Source organism: Vicugna pacos, chromosome 23, assembly GCF_048564905.1.
Source record: "Vicugna pacos chromosome 23, VicPac4, whole genome shotgun sequence".
Lineage (NCBI taxonomy): Eukaryota > Metazoa > Chordata > Mammalia > Artiodactyla > Camelidae > Vicugna > Vicugna pacos.
In genome coordinates this window covers 9524202-9551230 of record NC_133009.1, presented here as the reverse complement: position 1 = coordinate 9551230, position 27029 = coordinate 9524202, and the positions used below count along the sequence as shown (strand labels likewise).

Genomic DNA, 27029 nt, shown 5'->3' with positions numbered 1-27029 from the left:
AGATGCTTTTTACAGAGTTTTGACAAACAATACTTTATCACATCATCAGAGCTCCTATTCCCTCTTCCCTCCAATTAAGGTATCGTCCTAATTCCCAAGAGGACTCTCTAAGAATGTAAATGAAACACCAGGACACATGGATAGCAATTACACACAGAAATGTAAACATGCATTTCTGACTATCCAGAGAGCTATAAATAATACTACCAAGTCTTAATTCTTAGCCATGTTCATCAGTAGTACCTCTGCTTCTGACTGTCATTATTTTTATTATCTATAACTCAGAGTATAAAATGTCATGTTCAGCTCTGCCTTTTTCATTTCATAAATATCATCAAGTGAAAGCATCCTAAGATGGCACTAGATTTACTTGGCACAGTGGCAGTTTGACCACAGTGTTCAGAGGGAAAACATAACAAGCCTAAAGTGCATTTTATAAAGTAAGATTACCTTTACTAAACTAATCTAATGTAAAGAAAAGTTATAGATATTTTCTTCATTTCCTTATCAATAAATCTTTAAATTTCATTACCTATTACAACTATACTTCATCAAGCTCTTTAACACAGACTGTGTGAACTGTGTGCCTGCATAAAGTGTGCTTCCCCACCTGGTAGAACTTTAAGGCTTGTGTATACAAGGTACCAACAGAAAGAAAATGTATCTAAAAATAGCCAGTATGAAGTAACAGTGTCACATGGAAAGCAAGTTATGTTTTATATATTTTTAAACTACATAATAACCATATTATTTAAGAAAGTAAACTTATCGTGTTAGGAATCCTAAGTTGAGGAACCTCTTAAAAACTGTATTATCTATATGTGTCCACACATACTACCACTTACATTTGTCATGGTACCTGTAACTTTACAATTATTTAGAATGTACAATTTTACAATCACAAATAGGAACAATTATTCCTTCTCTAACTACAGATAGAGGTAATATGTAGAAAATTAGGGCCTCATAATTCAGAGTAATTAACAATCAGAATAATACCTAAACGCTTATTGTCTTCAGGTACTGATTCATCAGTGGGCCTGGGATGTCCTAGAAAAAAAGAAAACGGAAGTAAAAAATAGGAGAAGAGAAAAAACTATAAAGCTTAAAGTGCTCTAAATACATAGGCTTTGACTTTCTTATTTTTGTATAAAACCCTTGTAATTTCATTTTCCTTAATAAAATATATTAGTGTTTCTCACTAAAAGTAGTACCAAAATATTATATATTTATATTCAATGTCAAAGTATTATTGTTTCTGTCTAGTAACATTTCCTGGGACAATACTCTGTGGTGCAGCAAGCAAATTTATCATTAATGTGTTGTCAGAATTAGCCTATCAATTCAACGTGATTATACTTAAATTTAAAGATATAAAAAACACAAACACGTGGAGGCAAACAAGTAGCAGATAACTGATGTAATCAAGGAAGGAATTTTAAAAGACACCTGGAGACAAATGAAAACAAAATATAACAATCCAAAATCTCTGGGACACAGCAAAAGCAGTTCTAAGAAAGAAGTGTGTATCAACACAAGCCTACCTTAGGAAACAAGAAAAATCTCAAATAACCAAAACTTCAACCAAACCAACTAGAAAAAGAACAAACAAAAGCCAAAGCTAGTAGAAGGAAAGAAACTGCAAAGATCAGAATAAAAATAAGTGAAACAGAAACTAAAAAAAAAAAAAAATGAAACAAACAAAAACAGGAAAGATCAATGAAACTAAGAGCTTGTTCTTTGAAAAGATAAACAAAATTGATAAACATTTAGCCAGGCTCATTGAGGGAAAAAGAGACATGGCTTAAATAAATAAAACCAGAAATGAAAAAGAAAGTACAGCCCAAATCACAGAAACGCAAAGGATCATTAAGAGATTACTATGAATAATTATAAGCTAGTAAGATGGACAACCTAGAAGAAATGGACAAATTCCTAAAAATACACAATCTTCAAAGACTGACTCAGGAAGAAATAGAAAATATGAACAGATCAATTACCAGTAATGAAACTGAATCAGTAATTTAAAAACTCCCAAGAAACAAAAGTCCAGGACCTGATGGCTTCACAGGTAAATTCAACCAGACTTTAAAAGAAGAATTTTAACACCGCTCTTTCTCAAGATATTATAAAACACTGCAGAGGAAGTACACTTCTGATCATATTCTACAAGGCCAGCATCACCCTAATACCAAAATCAGACAAAGAAGTTACAAAAAAAAAAAAACCAGAAATTACAAGCCAATATCACTGATATAAAAGTCCTCAACAAAATATGAGCAAGCCAAATCCAACAACACATTAAAAGGATCACACACCATGATCAAGTGAGATTTATCCCAGGGATGCAAGGATGGTGCAACACCCACAAATTAATCAATGTATAACCATATTAACAAACTGAAGAATAAGAATCATTTGATCATCTCAGCAGATGCAAAAAGAGCTTCTGACAAAATTCAGCATCCAATTACGATAAAAACTCTCCACAAAGTGGATATAGAATGAACATACCTCAACATAATAAAGGCAATATATGACAAGCCCACAGCTAATACCATACTCAACAGTAAAAAGCTGAAAGTATTTCCTCTAAGATCGAGAACAAGACAAGGATGCCCACTTTTGCCACTTTTATTCAACATAGTTTTCCAAGTCCTAGCCATAAGCAATCAGACTAATCCAAATTGGAAAGGAAGAAATGAAATTGTCACTGTTTGCAAATGACATGATACTATACATAGAAAAATCATATAGATGCCACCAAAAACCTTCTAGATCTTGTCAATAAATGTGATAAAGTTGCATGATACAAAATTAATACAGAGATCTGCTGTGTTTTTATACACTAACAACAGACCATTGGAAAGAGAAATTAAGAAAACAATCCCGTTTGCAATCACATCAAAAGAATAAAATACCAAGGAATAAGGAAGTAAAAGACTTGTACTCACAAAAATGTAAGACACTGATGAAAGAAACTGAGGACTACATAAACAGATGGAAAGACATACCATGCTCATGGATTGCAAGAATTAATATTGTTAAAATGACCATATATCCCAAGGTAATCTACAGATTCAATGCAATCCCTATCAAAATACCAATGGCATTTCTCACAGAATAGAAACAATAATTCTAAGATTTATATGGAAACAAAGAAGACACCAAATAGCCAAAACAATCTTAAGAAAGAATAACAAAGCTAGAGGTATCACATGTCCTGCTTTAAAATCATACTACAAAGCTACAGTCATCAAAACAGTATGGCACTGCCACTAAAACAGACACACAGATGAGTGGAATAGAAGAGAATGTCCAGAAGTGAACCCACCCCTATATGGGAAATTATCTACAATAAACGAGGCAAGAATATACAATGGGGCAGAGATAGCCTCTTCAATAAATGGTACTGGGCAAACTGGAAAGCTACCTGAAAAAGAATCAAACTGGACTACCCACTCACAAAATATACAAAAATAAATTCAAAATGGATTAAAGACTTAAATGTAAGACCTGAAACCTTAATACTTGTAGAATAAAACATAGGGAATATACTTTTTTACTTCTGCCTTAGAAATATTTTTTTCGATATTATCTCCTCAGGAAAGGGAAACAAAAGTTAAAAAAAAGGGATTACATCAAGCTAAAAAGCTTTTGCACAGCAAAAGAAAAGTCAGTAAAAAGAAAAGGCTACATACTAAATTGGAGAAGATAATTGCAAATGATGGATCTGACAGGGGGTTAATATTCAAAATATACAAAGAACTCATACAGCTCAACATAAATAAAAAAAAATCCAATTAAAACATGGGCAGAACACCTGAATAGACATTTTTCTAAAGAACTCATACAGATGGCTAACAGGCACAAGAAAAGATGCTCAAGATCACTACTCATCAGGAAATGCAAATCACAAGAACAATGAGGTATCACCTGTCAGAATGGCTATCATCAAAAAGACAACAAATAACAAATATTGGTGGGGATGTGGAATAAAATAAGTTATTGTACACTATTGGCAGGAATGTAAATTGATGCAGCTACTATTGAAAACACTATGGAGAGTCCTCCAAAAATTAAAACTAGAACCACCATTCAATCCAGCACTGCGTATTCCACTTCTGAGTATTTCTCCTAGTGAAATAAAAACACTAATTCAAAAAGCATATGCATCCCTATGTTCTGGAGCATTATTTACAATAGCCAAGATATGGAAGCAACATTAAGTGTCCATCCATAGATGAATGGGTGTATACACATATCTCATATCTTCTTTATCCATTCATACACACACACACATATACACACACACATATTAATACACAGAATGGAATATTATAGCCATAAGAAAGGATGAAATCGTGTCACCTGCAACAACATGGATAGACCTAGAGGGGATTATGCTACGCGAAATAAGTCAGACTACACATATAAAAATGTTGATGTACAGAAATAGATAAAAAGACACCCTAAACTATTAAGTGATGATTCAGAAAATGGACTAGAGAAAGAGAAAGAGAAATACTCTTTTACTCTGTGTGCTTATATAGTGTTTGAAATTAAACAAATTTATATTCATATACTATTTATGTAATAAAAAGTTCAAAAAAGCAATATATGTCCATTCATATAAAATCTTTTTTAAATGACTAGTAAAAAATAAGCCAAAGGGGGAAAAAAAAAACCTAGGAAAAAAGTTCATTTTAAACCAGCTTTAATTTACAATGATTTCAACAAGAAAAACATTTTAGAAACCAAATAGAAAAATGAGGAAAGGACATGAATAAATAAATATAAATGAAAAGAAGTTCAGCTACATTGATAATTAAAGAAATGCAAATTATACATGGTATCATGTCTCATCCCTCACTGTATAAAGTTCTAAACAATATAAGTAGGATAAAGAACTACTGATACTCAACCTGGATGACTTGATCCTGGAGACACAGTTGGAGAAATAGGCTTGGAACCTGGAAAAATAAATTTGATTCAATTAACCAGCCTTATCAATACAAAATTATGCATTTAATTTTGATCTGTGATTTTTTTTAAAAGATTATTTCACAAAACGAGTTACTTCTCAAAATAAGAAATACATATACTTCCTAAACTTTGCTATTCTCCTTCTTGGAAGTTAACCTAAATATATATTTATATAAGTACATAAGAATGTATGCATAAGAACACTCACTATGGCTTTGAATTATATAATGGAAATCCGAGAAGTTAACTAATGATAAATCATAAAAATAATGTGTTCAGAATAAATATGAATCTTTCAAAAATACCATCCACACAATATCATATTACATAATTTGTAATATGTAACAAATTTTCCACTTAGCATTTTGCTCAGATTTTTTCATATTTGCACAATCAGATCTACCTTATCACCATTTTATGTCACCACTGACCCTTTTCATTGTCTTTCTCTAACTGATGATAAAAAATGTTTGATAGACTCATGTGGAATCTTGATTTTCAATACTTAAAAAAATATTCCTGTAGTTTATCTTCTTTACAAACTTGTCCTTACAACCAATTCTCTCTTCTTTCAAACACTGAACTGTATCAGTGTTTTTAAATCCTTTATGAAATGCTTATTATGGTCATCTCTTTCTAAAGAGGATATCAACAAACATAGTATATCAACCACAGTGCATATTCCCATGAGGACCATGTGAGAAAACATGGATGGCTCAATGAGTGTAAATTTCATATGCAATCTTTATATATCATCCACCAAAAAATCATCTCTTTTCCACCAAAACTTCACAGCACTTACCAAGGTACTCAAGGAGGCTACTGAGTATCACGTTTACAGGACTTAGAAAAAAGTGCCCTAATTACCATGTCAGCATGAATAGTTCCCATCAATCCTTTAAAATATTAGGACAATATGAAATAAACAAATTAGAAGTCAATAATGGACATGTGTTTGAGTCATTAAACAATGGGAAACTAGAGCCCACGGAAGTGATGCTAGTTGAGTAAGCAGAGCCTCCCTAGCACCCTGAGCCCCCTCTGCCCAGGCTAATGCTCTACCTACTCTTCCTCTTGCTTCTGCTGCAGCCAAAGAGAAGCCAGAGACAGCAGCCCTGAAATCAGGGAGACAATTCCTTCTACCTGAAATAGTCTCTCAAGATTTAAGCAGAGCAGCTGATCAGCAGTCCATGCCGGAAAGCACCCATTTCATTTCAGTAAGTAAGGATTTTTCCTGCCTTTTAGTTGCTATGAAATTTACTTTCTGTTGCCATATAAAAATGCTCAGTAAAGAGAAAAATAATAACTGTATGAGGTGGGGAGTGGTAGGGGTGCCAGAAATACAGGTCTTCTTCTGGAGACAACAGAAATTTCCAAGTTTGTAAAATGAACGAAACTGGTTGCGGTCCAGGAAATGAATGAAACATAGTCCCGAACCCAGAAGGTACTCTGTGAAGGTGTCAACAGATAACTTTTCATTTTAAAATAACCAAGCTGATGACATAGAAAACATACATATTAAAAAAAAAAAAGCCATGAACCTTCTTCCTCACTAATATTAATTTTAGTGATACTGTAATTCATTCAAGCTATTTTTAAGTGCTTTCCTAGATGCCAAGCACTGTGCTGTTTTAAATTTATCCCATTTTAAGTTTACTATCACTCAGTAAGGAAGGCATTACATTATTTTACATGTAAGTAAGTATGTTTAAAGTTTACTTAACTTGCCACCTGCTTATATCTGCAGACTATGGAAAATGATTTTAGAATCACTAAGTGTAACAACTAAAATAGCTGTTAATATATTCTTCCTCCTTTCATTACTAAATTGATGAACGAGTGTAAATCATAGGAATTTAAAAAATTTTTAAAAAATCACAAGGAATTCAAAGGATTTTGAAATATATAAGCAGGAAGTTACTAAACCTGGGACACTGGGAATTGGAGGTAGAGTCGACACTGGAAAAGAAAAAATGGAGATTGGATCAAATACTTGGGAGTGACTGCTGGCATTTCCACCAGGAATTTAAACGATTTTTGAAAAATACACGCAGGCAGTTACTAAACCTGAGACACTGGAAATTGGAGATTGGGTACTGGGAGTAGTCGACTCTGGAAAACAAAATAATGTAGACTAAATCAAACACTTAGGAAGTACTACTTTCTTTTCATTATTATGAATTATGCTTCTCATTCTTGACTGACTTAGCTAAAACTTCCTATGCTTCAATTTACTCTGAAAAATGGTCACTATTCATTTTTATAGAAGTGCCGAACTAGAGAAATTTATACACCTGTATATTGTACATAAAATGCTAAGACACTATAAAGACATACAAAATTACAACAGTGGACTTCTTTGTGAATGTGAAGTCATACACCTATCACAGAAATGAGTATTATACAGTTCAATACGAAAAGTGTTTCTTTTCAGTTATTCTGTATCATTGATATTTAATGTCCTTAAAATATAACAAGAAAAACAAAAAGGAAAAAGATAATATTCATACCTTTAACACATTTTGGTATTTGAGGCTCCCATGTACTGTTCGCATTACAGAAAACTGTGTTGCTGCCAATAAGAGTAAAACCTTCCTTGCATTTAAATATAACTTTCGCTTTGTAGTAAAATTTTGTTCCAAATCCTGATACGATTTCTCCATCTTGGAGTACTGGATATTCACATTTGACCACTGAAAAGTGAGGAAGTTCTAGAATTAATGGAAAGCTACTTTCACATTATGACCAGAAAAACTAGTACAAAGTTATAATTTCCAGTGGGAAGAAAGAGGCAAGGAATGAAAAGCAAGATGTTAACTGAAAAGAAAAAAAAAAAAGGCTTTATTTGTGCATTTGAATTCCAGGCAAACAGATTTAGACAAATTTAATCTTTCCAACCTGAGACAGACTATCATTACAGTTTATTGGTCTTTCTTACATTTTCTTTCCATTACTGTCAAGTTCTGAGAAAGGTCTGACTACCAGATAACAAATTCAGGGTAAGTTTAAAAGCAACTTTTATACTCTTCAGCTTTTTTTCTCTTTTAATCATGCTGACACTAATTATGTACTCTGCTTTTTTAAAAACGTAGCAAAGACTTTTCTAAGAAGGTAATACTTGAGGTCAAATTTAAAAGTTGCAAAGAAGCTACCCATGCTAAGATATGAAAAAGGAAGATTTCAGGTAGCAACAATACTTAGGAACTGGGATGTTCAAGAAATACAAAGGCCACTGGAGTTTGGGCAGTGTTTTCCAAACATTCCGGAGTGCAACCCAGACATTAAGAAACACATTAAAAGTTGTAAACTAGTATATAAGCACACAGGCCTGAGATAATGTTATGTGATAATGTTAAAAGTTGATATTTAGCCTTCACACCAGTGTACTCTGATATTTCTCACTCCTCTTTGCAGAGTAAAATACTCTAGGTTGACATCAGGATTCATTACTGGGTTTGGCAGAATTCAGAGAAAAAACAAAACTAAAAAAACACTGGGCTGGGCAGTGAGTTCCAGAGAACATCTTACAAGATTAAATCTGAGCAGTGGATGAGGGCCAGATAGCAGAAGGCCTTTTAAACCAGAAGAGTGTTCTTCCTCCTCTCCTGCGGATCTGAATTTCCAGCAGGTATCATTTCTCTTCCACCGGCAGAACTTCCTTATCAATTCTTGTGTTCAGGTCAGCTAATGACAAATTCTCTTAGCTTTTATTTATCTACAACTGGTTTTGTTTGTTTCACCTTCAGTTTTGAAAGGTTTCTCCTTGATAGACAATTCTACTTAAGTGTTTCATTCTTCTTTCAGCACGTTAGCAGAAATGATCACCCTTTAGTCTCTGTAGTTCCTTAAGAAAAGTCACTTATTGTTCTTACCTTGGGGCCAGGAGAGTGAGGATACATTTAGGTTTTGTTTTTCCCTCTCACTGGCTGCTTTTTTCTTTTGTCTTCAATAGTTTTTCAATGATGTGTTTAGTTTAGTGGGGGTTTCTTGGTAAATTTTTGAGATTTATTCTGCTAGGGTCGGTGAATTTCCTGGACCTGTAGGGTTGTTGTTTTGGACGAAATTTGGGTAATTTGGGGCCAGTATTTACTGAAATGATTTTCTACCATGTTCTCTGTCCTCTCTTCTGAAACATCAATTGCATATATGTTTGACTCCTTGCTTTCCCTCCCATAGGGCTATCTTTTTTCTGTTTTTTTTTTCCTGTTTCTTTTTTGAACCATTCTTTTCAAATCACGTTGCATTTCTACTGTCCTGTCTTCATATTCACTGATTTTTTTTCACTTTTGGGCCTATCCACTTTTTTTTTTTACTTTGCATTAGGGTTCACTCCTGATGTTGTACATTCTATGGGTTTTGACAAATGCGTGACATGTAGCCACCACTATAGTATCATACAGAGTAATTTCATTGCCCTAAAAATCCCTTGTGCTCCATCTATTCATCTGTCCTTCCCTCTCCCCAAACCACTGGAAACCACGATCTTTTTATTGCTTCTCCAGCTGTGCCTTTTCCAGAATGTCATTTGGTTGGAATCGTACAGTTTGTAGCCTTTTCAAACTGACTTCTTTCATTTAGTAATATGTCTTTTAAATTTCATTTAGTTTCATTTAGTAATATGTCTTTTAAATTTCTTCACTGTCTTTCATGGCTTGATAGATTTTTTTTTTTACTGCACATATATTTTTAAATTCAGGTATATGTATTGTTCATTGCTTCTAAGAATATTTAGAGCTTTAGCTTTTTAAACTTACAGTTAACAAAAAAATAAAGCTAACCACAAAATAAGAATGAACTCAAAAAGATACAAACACCCTATTAACAGCAACATTACTTATAATTGCCAAGATATGGAAGCATCCTAAGTGCATATCAATAGTTGAATAGATAATGAAGATGAAGCATATATATATATATATATATATATATATATATATATATATATGCACACACACACATATACACATATATATGGAATACAACTCACCCATAAAAAAGGATATTTTGCCATTTGCGTGGGCCTATCCACTCTTAACTGCAGCTAATGATTTTCTTTTAAGTTAGTTTCACTAGATATAAAGTACATACAAGAAAACTCACTCTTTTAAGTCTACAGCTGTATTAGTTTTGATAAATTTAAATAATCATGTAATTACTATAATAACAGGAGAAAATTCTGTTATCTCCAAACACTTTATGCCACTTCGTAATTAACCCTCCCAACCTCTCAACTACCTTCCCCAACTAATCAACCACTGATCCGTTTTCTATCTCTATAGTGTTGCTTTTTCAGAATGTTATGGGTTGCTCCCATGCTTGGCGATTGTAAATAGTGCTGCTATGAGCACTAGGGTTCATGTATCTTTTTGAATTAGAGTTTTCACTTTTTCTGGATATATATCCAAGGAGTGAGATTGCTGAATCAAATAGAGAGCTCTATTTTTAGTTTTTTAAAGAACTGCACACCGTTTTTCAGTGGCTGCACCAATTTGTTTATTTTTGCTTTTACTCCTTTTGGCTTGGGAGACTAACCTAAGAAAATATTGATACAACTTATGTCAGAGTGTTCTGCCTATGTTTTATAGTGTCATATCTTTTTATGTTTTATATATGTCATATCATATATTTAGATCTTTAAACACCATTTTGAGTTTACTTTTGTATACAGTTTGAGGGAATGTTCTCATTTCACTGTTTCACATGTAGCTGTCCAGCTTTCCCAAGACCACTTGTTGAAGAGACTGTCTTTTCTCCATTGTATATTCTTGCCTCCTCTGTCATAGATTAGTTGACCATAGGTGTGTGGGTTTATTTCTGGGCTCTCTATTCTGTTCCATTGATCTGTGTGTCTGTTTTTGTGTCAATACCACACTGTTTTGATGTCTATAGCTTTGTAGCATAGTCTGAAGTCTGGAAGGATTATACCTTGAGTTTTGTACTTTTTTCTCAGGACTGCTTTGGCAATTCTGGGTCTTTTATGGTTCCATATAAATTTTAGGATTATCCGTCCTACTTCTGTGGAAAATGTCATGGGTACTTTGATACAGGTGGCATTAAATGTACAGACTGCTGTAGGTAGTATGGCTATTTTAACAATGTCAATTCTTCCAATCCAAGAGCACAGAATATCTTTCCATTTCTTTGAATCATTTTCAGATTCCTTTATCAATGTTTTATACTTTTCAGTGTATAGGTCTTTCACTTTCTTGGTTAATTTTATTCCTAGGTTTTTTTTTTTGTTTTTTTTTCCAGATGTGACTTGCAAACAGGATTTTTTTTTTAACTTTCTCTTTCTAATATTACACCATTAGGGTAAAGAGTTCAACAGATTTCTATATATTAATCTTGTGTCCTGCTACCTTGCTGAATTCATACATTACTTCTAATAGCTTTTGTGTAGAGACTTTCTCTATATAGACTATCATGTTATTTTCAAATAGTGACAGCTTGACTTCTTCCCTTCTATTTTAGATAGTGTTTATTTTCTTTTCCCTGTCTGATCACTGTGGCTAGGATTTCCGGTATTATGCTGAACAGAGTTAGTGAGAGTGTGCATCCTTGTCTTCCTGAATTTCAGGAAGGCTTTCAGCTTTTCACTTTTGAGTGCTATGTTGGCTATGGGTTTGTCGTAAATGAACTTTATTATGTTGAGATATGTTCCCACTATGTGTGGCTTGGTAAGAGTTCTTATCATGAACGGATGTTGAATTTTGTCAAATGTTTTTATGCATTTGACAAAATTTCCTTCTGCACAAGCATGGTTTGATATATAGAAATCAATGCAATACACCACAGTAATAAAAAGGAAAGACAAAAATTACACACTAGAAGGTTTAAGTTGTCAAATTTACAGGCATAAAGTTGGTTATTTCCTTATTGTCCTTTAAATGTTTGCAAGATACTTAGTAATCCCTTTTCACGCTGAATATCAGTAATTTTTATCTTGTTTTCCCGTAAAACTGGCTATAGGTTTACCCATTTTATCAACCTTTTTCAAGAACCAGGTATTGATTTCTTAGATTCTTTCTATATTATTTCTATTTTCAATTTCATTCATTTACCTATATCTTTATTGTTTCCTTCTATTTCCTTATTCTGGGTTTAATTTGCACTTCTTTTTTGTATCTTATGGTGGAAGGTTAGATTATTGATTTGAGACTTCTCTTTTTCTAATATAGGTATTTCATGCCATGAATAGACTTCTAAGCAATGCCTTTGCTGAGTCCCACAGGTTTTGATATTTTGATATGTTGTGTTTTCATTTTGATTATATTCAAAGTACTTTCCAATTTGCTTTCTTACTTTGTCTTTGATTCAGGAGTTACACATGTCTTGCCTAAATATTTGGGGGTATTCTAGATTATTTCTGTTTTGATTTCTATATTCATCTCATTTTGATCAGGTAATGTACTCTGAATAATTTTCAGTTCTTTGAAATTTGGTTAAAAAATTATCTTATTGCATAGAATATGGTATTACAGAATGTTCTGTGTTCACTTGAGAATAGTAAATATTTTGCTGTTATTCAGTGGATCCTTTATTTCAAGAGTCAAAACCCCTCCAGGGCCTCCCCACTTTTGGTCATGCGCTAATGACTTAAATACTGTTTTTTAAGTAAGATTTGTCCAGAGTTTTCTAATCATTATCTGTGAGGCAATTAGACTTCTACAATTTACTCTACCATTTCCTACAGCCAAAACTCTTGTAGTAAAAACTAACACTTTCTTATGTGTGAGACAGTGTGTGTTCAGTTTTTTGATGCTTTCGTGGAAAAAATCCTACACAATAGCTCACAACGCAGAGTGAGAGGTGGCAAACTCTACTACTAGAAGTATTACTATTTGATTTGACTCATATTAAATTAAATTAGAAACTATTTAACAGAGGAGCAAGCACATATGGCTGTTTTTACTTGTAGGTAAAACTATTTAGTGTTTCCACAATATTTACAAATGAAGAAGGAAATGAATGGAAATGTCATTACCTTTACACTCAGGAGGCTCACTACTCCACTTGTCATTCCCAATGCAAACAAGCATGTTGTTTCCAACAAGTGAATACTCATCTGGTCCATTAGAAGAATCACAACTATAAGTTACTACTTCATTGTATTCAAATATTTCCTTGTGGTTATTGGTGTATTTTCCATTTAGAATTTTTCCAGGTGGTTTACAAATAATCTCTTAAAAATGGGGAAAAAAAAGAGGACATGAAAAGCAAAAGGAAAGGTAAAAGATTAAATAGCACTAGTAAAGTCCTATGAATTGCCTTCAATAAAGTCAGTAACATATGATTCCTACAAGCCAGTTGTGAATCCAATATCCGTTTAGAAGGAAGTTTCTATGAGAAAATGTATTATCCTAAATTCAAACTATTAATGTAGAAACAGACATTTAGCATATAACTTCTTAAATAACCATTTTAAATACCTATCTGAAATACATATATTTATCTGCAAGGCCACACTAAGTTCTCTTCTCATCATTAGAGATGCAGAAAATTTAATGATATAATATAATTATGATTAAGAATAGAACTCAGTGCTCGTTGAGAAATGCTTCATAATTTGTAAATATATCTATTTGCTAAAATCAGTTGTTCACATTAATACCAAGCATTACTGTTATTTTTCACTTTCGTCTTTACGGGAGTATGATGAAACTTCCCAGAGGCTTCAGACTGTGTGAATTTGCAAAAGACTGAATCCAGATGTCTTTCTTTAAGCCAGATATTGAAGAAATTTGAAAATATGCAAACCAATGCCACTATTCTCATTATTTGTTTTGGAAATGTTTGATTTTTCATGAAAATTACGTTGCATATATTAACCAGCGCTGAGTTTATTCTTCTTAAAAATGAAGTAGGAAGTAATTATTTTAAAAACTTTTCAGTTTTAATTCCAGTATAACAAATATCAATAGATACAACCCATATAAAGAAAAGCTCTTTGGTGTCAATACTAATTTAAAAGCATAAAGAGGTTCTGAGGCCAAAAGTTTGAGAACTGCCACTCAAATTCTAAAGAGGGAATATACTTACTTTCACATTTTGGGGGTCTATCACTCCAGTCCATAGAATCGTCACTAGCTTGACAATAAAGAATAGCTGACCCAATTAAGTAATAACTAAATGAGAAAAGAAAAGTTACTATACTCTTTAGCCATTACAAGATGGACATAATGAAAACAATTTTATATGGTTGTTTTTCTGAACTACAGTAATTTGAGGGAGAAGTTTCTTAAAAAAATATAATGGAAGTGCTAACTAAATCTGCAACTTAATCAAATAAAGAGTTTTCAAACATGGACACACATTGACCTACAGCAAAATGTCCAAATAATTCTGTCGTGCCTGTCAGTCTGGCCCCCTTTGCTGTCTCAGGCAAACGCATCACACATTCACTTCTATGCTTCTGCTCACATGATTCTGCTCAGTGAGGACTGAGCAGAGAGCTCAGACCCTAGAGCTTGCCTGCCTGCATTCAGGTTCCAGCTCTGAGACTGGCTTCTTAATTTGAGCTTGGACAAGCCCCTAATGTTTCTTTTGCTCAGTTTCCTCATATATAAAGAGGGGGATAATAGAACATACTTCAAGGGCTTGAGGATTGGATGAATTAGTTATCTGGCACATAGTGAGCACTAGGTAAGTTTTAGCTCTTATTAATACTCTTTACATCAGAACACAAGCATATCTCATTTCATTGTTCTTCACTTTATTGAGTTTTTAATAAATTGAAGGTGTGTGGCAACTCTGTATTGAGCAAGACTATTTGCACCATTTTCCCAACCATGTTTGCTCACTTCATATCTCTGTGTCACATTTTGGTAAATCTCACACATATCAAACATCATCATCATCATCATCATCATCATCATCATCATTCTTCTTCGTTTTGGTGATCCGTGATCTGTGATCAGTGCTCTTTAATGTTACTACTGTAACTCACTGAAGGCCCAGATTATGGCTAGCATTTTTTGGCAACACAGTATTTTTAAATTAAGGTATATACATCTTTTTGGACATAATTCTTTCGCATACTTAACAGACTACAGTCGAGTGTGAACACATGTAAAAAACTTAATTCGATTTGCTTTATGCAGTGGTCTAGAACTCAGAGTGCGCTGCACCCGAGGCATGCCTGTATCTTTTCCAGTAGTAGCTCAGGGATACTCCCACTCAGTGAAGTCTTCTCTGATGATTTAAATTCACAGGACACTCTCTCCCTTCTGGACGCTCATTGGAATCATCATGAATGACTGTATCTATTCGGTACTTTTCATTTACAATTTTGTTTGATGCCTCTCTGTATATATCATGTCTCTCAGTAAGACTACGACTTCTCTGAGAAGAGTCTATGTCTTAAACTTTTGATACCCCTAAAAGTCCCTAGCAGGCTCTCCCTATATAATTAGTCACTTAGTGTTTCACTACTTTTCCTCGGTCAAGTTAAAAATACGGAGTGTAACTGCCTGTACCTTACTTCCAGCTGACATTTTCCCAAAGGCTAATTCATTCATTCTAGATTATAACGTGTTAGGAGAGGATTCTGGGATGATAGCAGAGTAGGTGGCACCAGGAATCCGTTTCTCCACCTCGACAACAATTTTACTCGTAGACTCTGCCTGCTATCACTGTTTTGGAAGTATGAAATCTGTTTATGGCTTGCAATTTCTGGAAGACTTGGACAGGTAGGTAATTTTGGTCAATTTTAGCTCTTAGCACAGTGGCAGCTACCCATCTCCCACCCCAGCAGGCATCTGTGAATCTGTTCCACGTGGACAAAAAGGACAGTGCCCTCCAAGTATCAGGGACTTGTGCTCTGATCACTGACCGCTGCTTCTGATCACAGAGAAGCAGAAAAGGAGGTGAGAAGCCATTGTTGTCACATCTCCCCCAACTTCTGGAAGCTCCTTCAACACTGGGATTTAAATACCAGCTCCCACTGCTCCCCTGCTTCGGTTTTACTTTTTCCACTAGCAGGAGCCAGACATTAAACACTGGGACATTCAAAAACAACTGCTATGTGGGAAAAAAAATTAGGAAACAATTGCACATGCCCAGGGAAAGGCTCAGAAAAGACCTGAGATGACCTTCAGTTTATATGTCAGACTGATCCTCAGCACAGAGACATCACGCGATGATCAAAAAAACAATAGCATAAAACAACAAGCTGTAGGAAAGGGAAAGATTTCCAGAGTTACCACATTATTGGATTCAAATGTTCAGCTCAACAACAGCAAAAATCACAAGGTATACAAAGGAATAGGAAAGAAAAATATGGCTCACTCCAGGGAGAAAAATAAATCAACAGAAATTTTTTTTCTGAAGGAGACTTCATGGCAGATCTATTAGACAAAGACTTATTTTAATAAGTGTCACGGGAAGGCATTCTCAGTGGAAATTGGTGGATGCCAGCCCTGCCACGCCACTTTCCTTCAGCAAAGTGGCCCAGCAGCAGACAGAAAGATGCAGATTTTTGTGAAGACCCTGATGGGCAGGACCATCATTCTCAAGCTCAAGCTCACCATTGAGAATGTCAAAGCCAAAATCCAAGACGAGGAGGGCATCCTGTTACATCAACAGTCTGATTTCTGCAGACAAACTGATGAGGGGAACCACACTCTCTCAGACTACAATATCCAGGAAGAATCCACCCTGCACTTGGTGCTTTGCCTGTGGGGTAGCATCATCAGGCCTTCCCTCTGCCAGCTTTCCCAGAAGTACAACTCCAAGAAGATGATCTGCTGCAAGTGTTAGGATCACCTGCACCCTCGTGCTGTCCACTGCCTCAGGAAGAAGTGTGGCTAAACCAACAAACTGTGCCCCAAGAGGAAACTCAAATATGTCCTCTCCATTGGCTCCTCTTCTGCCTACAGGGTGGCCTCCTGCTTAAGCCCCATGGCCTTGGAGCCTCAATGAAGTTTGAAAGAAAAATAACTGTCAAAAGGATGCACAAAGAACTAAAGGAAGAAATGTAGAAAAGTCAGGAGAATAATATACGAATAAAACGGAAATATCAATAGGAGATAGGAAACCTAAAAAGAATCCAAGAGGGAATTCTGGAGTTGAGAAGTACAATAACGGAAATGAACAGGCACTGGAAGAATTAAAGGCATGTGTGAGAAGAAAGAATTAGTGAAACTGAAGACAGGGTAAGATAAATTTTTGCCTGAGTAACAGAAGAAAAAAAGATTGAAGATAAGTGAACAGAGCCTATGGGACCCATGGGACACCAATAAGTAGACCAACATATACACAGTAGGACTCTCAGACGGAGACTAGAGAGGGAAAGGTGCAGAAAGAATACTTGAAAGGTGCAGAAAGAATACTTGAAAAAATAATGGCTGAAAAAATTTGATAAAAGACATGAATATAAATATGCCAAAAGCTCAAAATTCTAAGTAAGGTGAATACAAAGAGACCCACACGAAGACACACAATGATAAGACTTTCAAAAGACAAAGACAAAGAGAGAATACTGAAAGCTGCAAGAAAGAAGTGAATCATCACATACAAGGGCTCCTAATGAAGATTATCAGCGGATTTGTCATCAGAAACCCAGAGGCCATAAGACAGAAGACTGATATACTCAAAGCGCTAAAAGAAAAAACAAAAAACAAAAAAACTGTCAACCCCAAATCCTCTATCCAGCAAAATGGAGCTTCGTAAGTGAGGGAGAAATTATAACATTCCCACAATTAAAAGCTGAGCAAGTGTGTGATCACTATATCCTCCAGAAGAAATGCTCACTCTATACAATAACCAAGACATAGAAACAATCTGAAGTCCAACAACAGATGACTGGATAAAGAAGCTGTGGTATATTTATAAATGGAATACTATTCAGCCATAAAAAGAATACATAATGCCATCTGTAGCAATAAGGATGGACCTAGAGATTGTCATTCTAAGTGAAGTAAGCCAGAAAGAGAAAGAAACATACCATATGATATCACTCATATATGGAATCTAAAAAAAGAAAAAAGAAGACACTAATAAACTTATCTACAAAACAGAAACAGACTCACAGACATAATAAAGAAACTTACGATTACTGGAGGAAAGGGGGTGGGAAGGGATAAATTGGGAGTTCGATATTTGCAAATATTAACTACCATATATAGAAAAGATAAACAACAAGTTTCTTCTGTATAGCATAGGGAACTATATTCAATATCTTGTAGTAACCTAAAATGGAAAAGAAGATGAAAACGAATGTATGTATTTATGTCTGACTGAGAAATTACGCTGTATATCAGAAATTGACATACTGTAAACTGACTATACTTCAATTAAAAAAAACAGTCAAACAAACAAACAAAAAAGAAATGCTCAAGAGAATACTAGAAAGGGAAATGAAGGCACTCAAAGCCCTATGTATAAATGAGTATCTCAGTAAAGGTAAATACACAGTCAGTTATAAAAGCTAGTATTGTAACCTTGGTTTGCAACTATACTTTTTGTTTTCTATGTGACTTAAAAGATGAAATATTAAAATAAATAAGCAAATTATTAGAGTAGAAGCTAGTATTACAATTATTAGTGTAGAGGGTAGTATGACAGCAGCAGCCAAAAGGGGTGGGGATGAAGCTGTAAAGGACTGGGTTTTGTAATTCACTGAAGTTAAGCTGGTATAAATTCAAACTGGAGTGTTGTAACTGTAGGATGTTAAATGTAATTCCCATGGTAACCACAAACAGTATAGCTACAGAATATACACAAAAGGAAATGAGAAAGGAATTTAAACATTTCAATACAAAAATCAATTACACACAAAAGAAAAATGTAATGCAGGAAATGAGGGACCAGAAGAAAGCTATAAGGCGTATGAAAGAACAAAGAGTACAGTGATGGAAGTAAGTCCCTCCTTATCAATAATCGTATCAAATGCAAATAGATTAAATTCTCCAATCAAAAAACAGAGATTGGCAGAATGAGTAAAAAAAACATGATCCAACTATATTTTTTCTACAAGTGACTCACTTGACATCCAAAGACACAAATAGGGTGAAAATTAAAGGCTGGAAAAAGATATTTCATGCAAACAGTAACCAAAAGAGAGTAGAGTGGCTATTCTAAAATCAGATAAAACAGACTTTGAATGAAAAAAAGGTTACAAGAGTCAAAAAAGAAATTTTATACTAATAAGGGTTCAATACTGCAAGAAGATATAATAATTATAAATATTTATGCATCTAACAACAGGCCATCAAAATATATGAAGCAAAAATGATGGAACTGAAGGGAGAAAAACAGATTTCTACATAATAAGCATTTCTGCAATAATAGTTGAAGACTTCAATACCTCACTCACAATAATGGATAAAAAAACCAGACAGAAGATAAATAAGGAAATAGACTTCAGCAAAAAAGTAAAACAACCTGATTTCACAGACAAATACAGAGCACTCTACCCAACAACAGAATACACAGTTCACTGTGTTCACTTAAGAGCACATGTGGCATTTTCCAGGAAAGACCACACGTTAGGCCATACATTAGTAATGTAAATTAATGTTATTCAAAACATAATTAATTATATAATAAGTAATACATAAGGAATAATACAATAATTTTATGCCACAAATTAATATTAATCAAGATTTTAAAAGATAGATACCATACAAAGTATCTTCTTTGACCATAACAGGATGAAGTTAAAAATCAGTATCAAAAGGAAACTAGAAAATTCATAAAACTGTGAAAATTAAACAACATGATTTTAAACAACCAATGGATCAAAGAGGAAATCAGGGCAATTAGAAAATACTTTGACATGAATGAAAATGAAAATATAACATACCAAAACTCATGAGATGCAGCAAAAGCTGTACCAAGGGGGAAATTTATAACTATAAATGCTTACGTTAAGAAGCAATAGCTCTGAAACAACAGACTAACTTTACAATTTAAGGAACCAGAAAAGGAACTAAACCCAAAGCTAGCAGATGGAAGTAAATAATACAGGTCAGAGCAGAGATAAACAAAATAGAAAAGAGCAAAACAATAGAGAAAAGTCAATGAAAAAAATGTGGGTTCTCCAAAAAGGGCAACAAAATTGACAAAGCCTTAGTTAGAGGGGCTAAAACAAAAAGAGATTAGATTCAAATTACTAAAATCAGAATGAAAGTAGAGACATTACTACTGACTTGACAGCAATAAAAAATATTATGGGAGTACTATGAATAATTTTATGCCACAAATGGGTAAGTCAGATATATTGGACTAATTTCTAGAAACACAAAACCTTCAAGATTTAATCACAAAAAACAGATAATCTGAACAGACTTATAAGTAGTAAGGAGATTGAATCAGTAATCAAACATCTCCCAATAAAGAAAAGTCCTGGATTTGATAGTTTCAGTGGTAAATTCCACCAAACATTTAAAGAAGTAATACAAACCCTCAAATTTTTACAAAAAGTTGAAAGAGAGGGACGTCTCCCAGACTCAGTCTGAGACAACCATTACTGTGATAGCAAAATTAGACAAAGTCATTTCAAGAAAAGAAAGCTAGAGACCAACATCCCTTAAGAACACTGACGCAAACATCCTCAACACAATACTAGCACACAATTCACTGGCATATTGAAAGGATTAAACACCATGACCAAGTGGGAGTTATTCGTAGAATGCAAGGGATGGCTCATGTAAAAATTAATCCATATTGAAAAGAAAAAAAGAGCATGATTACCTCAATTGATACAGAAAAAGCAGAGAAAACGTCAATATTTTTCATGACAAAAATACTCAACAAACAAGGAACAGATGGAACTGCATCAAGATAATACACTCCATACGTGAACATCTCAACAGCAAACATCATGCTCAATCATGAAAAGCTGGACTCTTTCTTCTAAGATCAGATCAGGTATGGACAACTGCTTTTACCACTTTTATTCAGCATGAAACTGAAAGTTCTAGCCAGAGCAAGTAAGCAAGAAAATGAAATAAAAGGCATCCAAATTGAAAAGTAAGAAGTAAAATAATCACTGTTTGCAGAGCATATGATCTTCTGCATAGAAAGTTCTAAAGATTACAAAAACACACAAACACACACACACGCACACGAAGTGTGAGAACAATAAACGAATTCAGCAAAGCAGCAAGATACACAGATATTTTAAAAAGTGCATTTCCATATTTCCTCTAAATTCACATTTTTAATAAATGTTCAGTATCCCCAATATATACTATCAAAAGAGCTCTGTAGAACAAAGGCTATTATCAAATGCTCAGTACCTCTTTTTGAGATGCTTCACTCCTTTGTAGCAGTCTCAAATATAAGGTTTCCAACCAAGAGATCTTGACCAACATTATTGTCTAAGCTAATCGGTCAGTTTTGGTCTGGTAACAGCTTATAGATTACCTTGCTATAAGAATATCTTTAGTTGGAAATTCTACCTCCCAGTTCCATAAACCCTATTTCAACTCTGAGAATTGGTCGCTTTAAACAGGGTGCACTGTATTGTCATAAGTCACCATGATTAATACATTTCTAATGTTTATGATAGAATTATTATTATACATTGTAGTATTATACAACTTTGCTTTCCTACAATGTAAATGTCTTTCTATTCATTACACATCTTTTCAGTCTCCATAAGAAGCCCAGAAGTTATTTGGCTATAGTATGACTTGTCAGAGAAAGCAAAATGAAATCAACTTTATGGTAGCAAAATGAAAGTGCATTTAGTAACATGTAACTGTATTCCCTCTAAAGAGCATCTTACTTACCCATCATTACAAACATAGTGAGCCTGTGAACCAAATTCAATACTTCCATTGACGTAGTTAACGATGCCATTTGTGGGATCCCCTAGATTCAGACATGATTTTTCTAAAAGAAAAATTTCAAATTTGTTGTTTTATATCAATTACAAAATAGATTTGAATCAAATTCAAAATTCTACATTGCTCATTTGCATTCATGGGAATATAATTATTTTTTAACGATTCTTTTCCTTTTTTAACTATTATAAGGCCAATCAAGATTCATATTTACCCAGGCAACCAACTGTGAAAAAAAAAGACTCCCTGGAGATTTTTCAAAGCCTGGAAAACTGCATTGCTATCTAAAAACCTACATTCACATGAGAAAACTATCATCACGTAGTAAAACATTCACCCTAAAATGTGCGAAAATCTCCAGAACAAGAAAAAAAAATTTTTTTAATTAAAAAAAAAAGTTTTACTTACTTTTACAGGATTCCTGGAGAGGTGACCAAGTATTATTTTTCCAACAAACAGTAGAGATGTTACTACCAGGAGACAGGGACTGGTAACCTGGGCGACACTCATACTGTACAGTGTCCCCAGGACTATAACTGGGTTTAAGTTCATCCTGGGGCTTCATACCTTGGAATCTAGGTGGCTCATCACAGGCATCTAGGACTAAGAGATTAAGAACATGAATATATTTTATCTCTTTTACCAGCCAAGGACCATGATCTGGCATCAGCTAGGCAGGACCGAATAAATGAAAGGTTCTTGGCAAGATTTTAAATGACTGTCCCATGCTTTTACCCAAGTGGTGGCAGCAGTGGAGTATGTACCTTGCTTGTTTTAATTAACAACTTATTAGCTTTGTTTGTTTGGGGGAATAAGGTGAATTTTCATCAACAGTAAATTGAAGAGATAGCATCACTGTTTTTGGTTTTGAAATATAAATATATTTTAGGTATGCATCCTTCTATATTTTTTTTCTAAATTCATTTCAAAACTCACCTCTCCTCTAAGAAGTTTTCTATAGTACATAGCACTCTGCTCAGATTACTCTTCCATAGTTTGAAATACAAACATATGATCACTTGTCACTTTAGGCTCAATTTCCTCTCAGGAGCAAAGTCCTAGAGGTCAGGGATCATATGCCTTCTTTTTCTACCAAACTCTATCTACTCAGTTGGCACTCAGGAAATGCTATGGTGGGGGAGGGTATAGCTCCATGGCAGAGCACATGCTTAGCATGCACAAGGTCCTGGGTTCAATCCCCAGTACCTCCATTTAAAATAAATAAATAAACCTAATTACCTCCCCACCAACCCCCTAAAAAATTCTTGAAAAAAAAGAAAAAAAGAAATGCTACGGTAAGAGGTGAGTATAAAATATGCATTGTGGGATTCATAAATCAAAATAAATATGGACCAAAATATTTCAAAATATAATGCTTATTTTTGTTTCCTATTAGTGAATTGAGCATTTTGTAAGTGATGAAGAGACACCATTTAAATATCAAAATCTACTATTTGCTTAGCATTACATGAAAAAGATTTTGCTTGCATTCCTCAGAAGCTCGCTGAGGTAGCTGTGTGGACTGTTAATCCATTATATTCCGACAGTAAAGCCACTATATTGCTATGCTTTTAGAATTTTTCACTTCTAGGGTTTTTTGAGGGAAAGGATTTTTTTCTCCCTAGAATTATGTCATTTCTACTTCAGCAAGTCCTCTTCCTTTTAATTATCTGTGTACTTGAAAACCTAACAAATCTGTTAGAAAACTTATGTAAAATAATGTGATGGAGGCACATCAAGTCCTAAAGGGTTAAGGAAAGCAGAGGCTCTTCCTATAAGGCTAAGGACCCAAGAAGAAAGGAGACAGACCTACTTTGATCCCTGAGGAATCTTTTCTTTCTATCTCCCTGGACTTCAATCTTCAAGAGACTGGTCAAGAGAACTCTATAAACAAGTGAAATGTTAGCCTCCTTTCACACCATATTCTAAACTCTAAAGTCCTCTCTCGTTACACTGTAAACCTTTCATTTACATCATGTCCTGAAATCGTTTCAACATTTAGCAAACGTCTTCAACACTTCCACTGTGCTGCTCTTGATACGTGAATGTTCCTCAAGCCACTGCCCAAATCAAAAGCAAAAACCAAACAAAAAGCCTTAGTTATTAAAAATGTTGTTTAAAAAAAAGATTAGTATAGAGTTGAATTTTATTAATGATATTAAATGTGCTGAATACCTTGAGCCAGACATTCTCATTTTACAATAGGAAAAAAAAATGAGGTAGAAATGCCAAATAATTCTATTCTAGATAAATGCACATAGCATCATTCTAGAATATCCTGGAAGCACCAAGAAAGAAATCAAGTAACAACATGCACGTGATTAAATTATACAAGTGTTCTTTGTTTTACGCCTTCAATTTCAGTAACCATCCTGAAAGTATAAAAAGAAGAGAGAATTCCTAATATGACTCTCACATACAGTGCTCTGTATGGAAAAGGAAGTGACAATTGAATAGTTTAATCCGTTCAACCAAATTGAAGTATTTCTTCCCAATAACAAGCATCATGAAAGACATGCTTTCAACGATGTGCAGTTTAGAATGTTTACTTTGGCAACCAGCTGATTACAACTTCATACGCTGTAATAACTGAGTCTAATATCACACTTAAAAAAAAATTTAAAAACCCTTTTTATTGTTTATCTTTTTTGGGGGGAGGGAAGAGATAATTAGGTTTGTTTGTTTGTTTGTTTACTTACTTACTTATTGTAGTGGGGGTACTGGGGACTGAACCCAGGACCTCATGCATGCTAAACATGCACTCTACCACTGAGTTACATATACCTGCCCCCAATATCACACTTTTTTTTAATCATCAAATTTTTTCTCTTGCTCAGAATACTGGTTTTTTTTTTTCTCTATGAGAATTTTCAAACTAAACATTCCCAGCTTCAGAAAAATAGTATCTTGACTGAGTTTCTTCTAGGTAGTTTACAATATAATCATGATTAGGCTGCAATGTTCTACTTTAACACTAGATACCATGACATAATGTGATAGGCTGCGTTCAGAAAATTCCCCAGCATTCCAGGCAGGTTTCAGGAAGGTGAAGCAGCCTTCTGCTATGGATCAAGAGAACTTACTCACTTTCCACACACTTACAAAACCTGTGCCAACACTCCCTACTTGTTTGCATAAACTAAAAATAACTCTGACACAAGCACACACCCACAACCCTGACCGGGTGGTACAAATCGTGGTCTCTACAAAACCAGAATCTCAATGAAACCTGACCATCCTGCCCCTTCTCTCACTGTCTACAAAGCCTATTTTTAAACTTTCTTTCCTTCCTCAAAATGGACACCCTAACATCTATACCTGTCGATCCCACCCAATTCTAGGCCTATAAAAATCACTTAAATCACGGTCAACGTAATTCAGTAGTAGTAATTAAGTAATCCTTCTTGCTAAATTCACTCTGACATGTTCTTCCCCAGTAATTTTAGTTACCCTGTCTATACCATCTGGAGCTATTGATCATTCTCTCTCTACTCCCTCCTACCTAAGAAGCTCTCTCTCCTTGGTTTCCAGGTAGCAAACCACCACCTGGTTTTCATCCTGTCCCCTGGCTACTCTCCCTTCTCTGCCTGATTGGATAATGTGATGTCCCTCATAGGCTGTTCAAGGAATGCTGCTGATTTCGTTCTGCAAAGTCCCCCCGGGTGAGAATATATACTCTCATGACGTCACTACTACTGAAAGGAGGGAGCTGCCTCCCAAGTCCCTCTCTCCATCCCACATCTCTAGCTGGGAGGCCTCATCTATGTACTCAGTTGCCTCCCCAGCACGGCTGCACTTGGAATGTATTACGCTCTCTCAAATAACATAATGAAGCCTCAGTGTGGTCTCTTTTGACTCTTTCGCCCAGCACATAAGAACATGGTTTCCACAACTGAAAATACCTGTTCCATCTCTGTCTCTACCCTTACTGTATTTTAAGCCACTCACATTTATTTTCTGGATTGCTACAGGAGCTCCTGAACAGGCCTCCCTAATGAGTCCTGCCACCTGTCATTCAGGTCACTGTCACAGTGCTACCCGAGTAATACTGACATGCTGCAGTGGCCAAGGCTCTTCCAAGTCAGATACTTTCAGTGGCTCCCTGTTGCCCTCATGGGAAGTCTAAGGCTCCATGCCACAGCTCGGAGAGCTTTAACATCAGCTCACTCCAGCACACTGCTCTAAGCTCAATTCAACCCACTCACAGTGCCCACTAAATAATTTACTGCAGCACGCTCGACCTCCATGCACCATGTCACCTCAGCTTGGACCACAGACTCTGTCGTTCCTCCCACCCACTCATCCTTCAGCTTCCTCTGAGATGCCATTTCTTCCTTGAGGCTCCTGACACCTCTCATTCAAAAAAACTGGGTTAAGTATCCCCATGATGCCCCGATTTACTTCTTTGACGAAACTTTTCATACTGTAATTGTTTGTTTATACTCCCTACGAGGCTGTGACCTTCTTAGGACCATGTCTCATCTGTCACTGCATTTCTAGTGCCTAGCACCAGAGCTGAAGCAGCACTGTTATCAGTTTTGCACACTCTTGGAGCAAATTCGTTACTGTTCAGCCAAACTGTTCCAGGGGTATTTTCAAATCATCACTTTTTTCACTGCTGGTTTGTGCCTTTTGTCAAACGTTTTTCATTGGTTTTGTTACAGACATTTCCCTTTATCAGAGTTTTAATTTCTTTCAGGTGAAAACATTTATGCTTTATTATTTTATTATGAACACATTCTTCATTATTGCTATGATTAGAAACTGTACTTTAACAAATTGAACTCCAAATACTGTCGGTTATATTTTTTTCCTGAAGTATGGTAATGAAAGATCCCAGAAATTGTTTCTAAGAACAGAGGTGATATTGTTCATTTTGTAAATAGCACATTTAAGTACTATCTGGACCAACTGTATTTTAGGTGCTTTTAAACTAATTTGCTCTTCGTAGTCATTCTATGGGTTAGGTACGATTTCAACCTCTTTAAAATGAGCAGTCTGAGCCATGGCAAGGTGAAGTAATTTGCCCAAGAATATATTCCCAGTAGGTAGCAGACGCAGGGTCAAGCCAGGCAACCTGGTTCCACTACCAACACTACTTTCCAACCCTGGCTGTCATCTGGAACCCTCCCATGGTTACAACAACACACCGTGTCTGCAATTTAATCCTCAACAAATGGACTTCTACTGAGCCTGGGGAAGTTAGAGCAAACTTACTTTAGATTTACATTGTGCTGAATCAAACAAAAGGTC

At 34.9% G+C, this 27029-nt stretch overlaps 1 protein-coding gene and 1 pseudogene across 5 annotated transcripts in view; one reads left to right on the top strand and one right to left on the bottom strand.

Annotated features, from left to right (window-relative positions):
* The window catches only part of LOC102538201 (membrane cofactor protein), a 40254-nt gene that overhangs the window by 9480 nt on the left and 3745 nt on the right, over positions 1 to 27029 (bottom strand). For 4 of the 5 annotated variants that reach the window (XM_072948473.1, XM_072948470.1, XM_072948474.1 and 1 more), the window contains exons 2-10: positions 22185 to 22379; positions 21723 to 21825; positions 14026 to 14111; positions 12971 to 13168; positions 7497 to 7679; positions 7054 to 7098; positions 6913 to 6945; positions 4926 to 4973; positions 1000 to 1050 (exon numbers count right to left, since the gene is read on the bottom strand). In XM_072948473.1, coding sequence (XP_072804574.1) covers positions 1000 to 1050; positions 4926 to 4973; positions 6913 to 6945; positions 7054 to 7098; positions 7497 to 7679; positions 12971 to 13168; positions 14026 to 14111; positions 21723 to 21825; positions 22185 to 22379 — 942 coding nt within the window. The remainder of the gene's footprint in view (positions 1 to 999; positions 1051 to 4925; positions 4974 to 6912; positions 6946 to 7053; positions 7099 to 7496; positions 7680 to 12970; positions 13169 to 14025; positions 14112 to 21722; positions 21826 to 22184; positions 22380 to 27029) is intronic. The other variant, XM_072948472.1, reaches the window with a different exon arrangement.
* Positions 16423 to 16905, top strand: LOC102537683 (ubiquitin-ribosomal protein eL40 fusion protein-like; annotated as a pseudogene).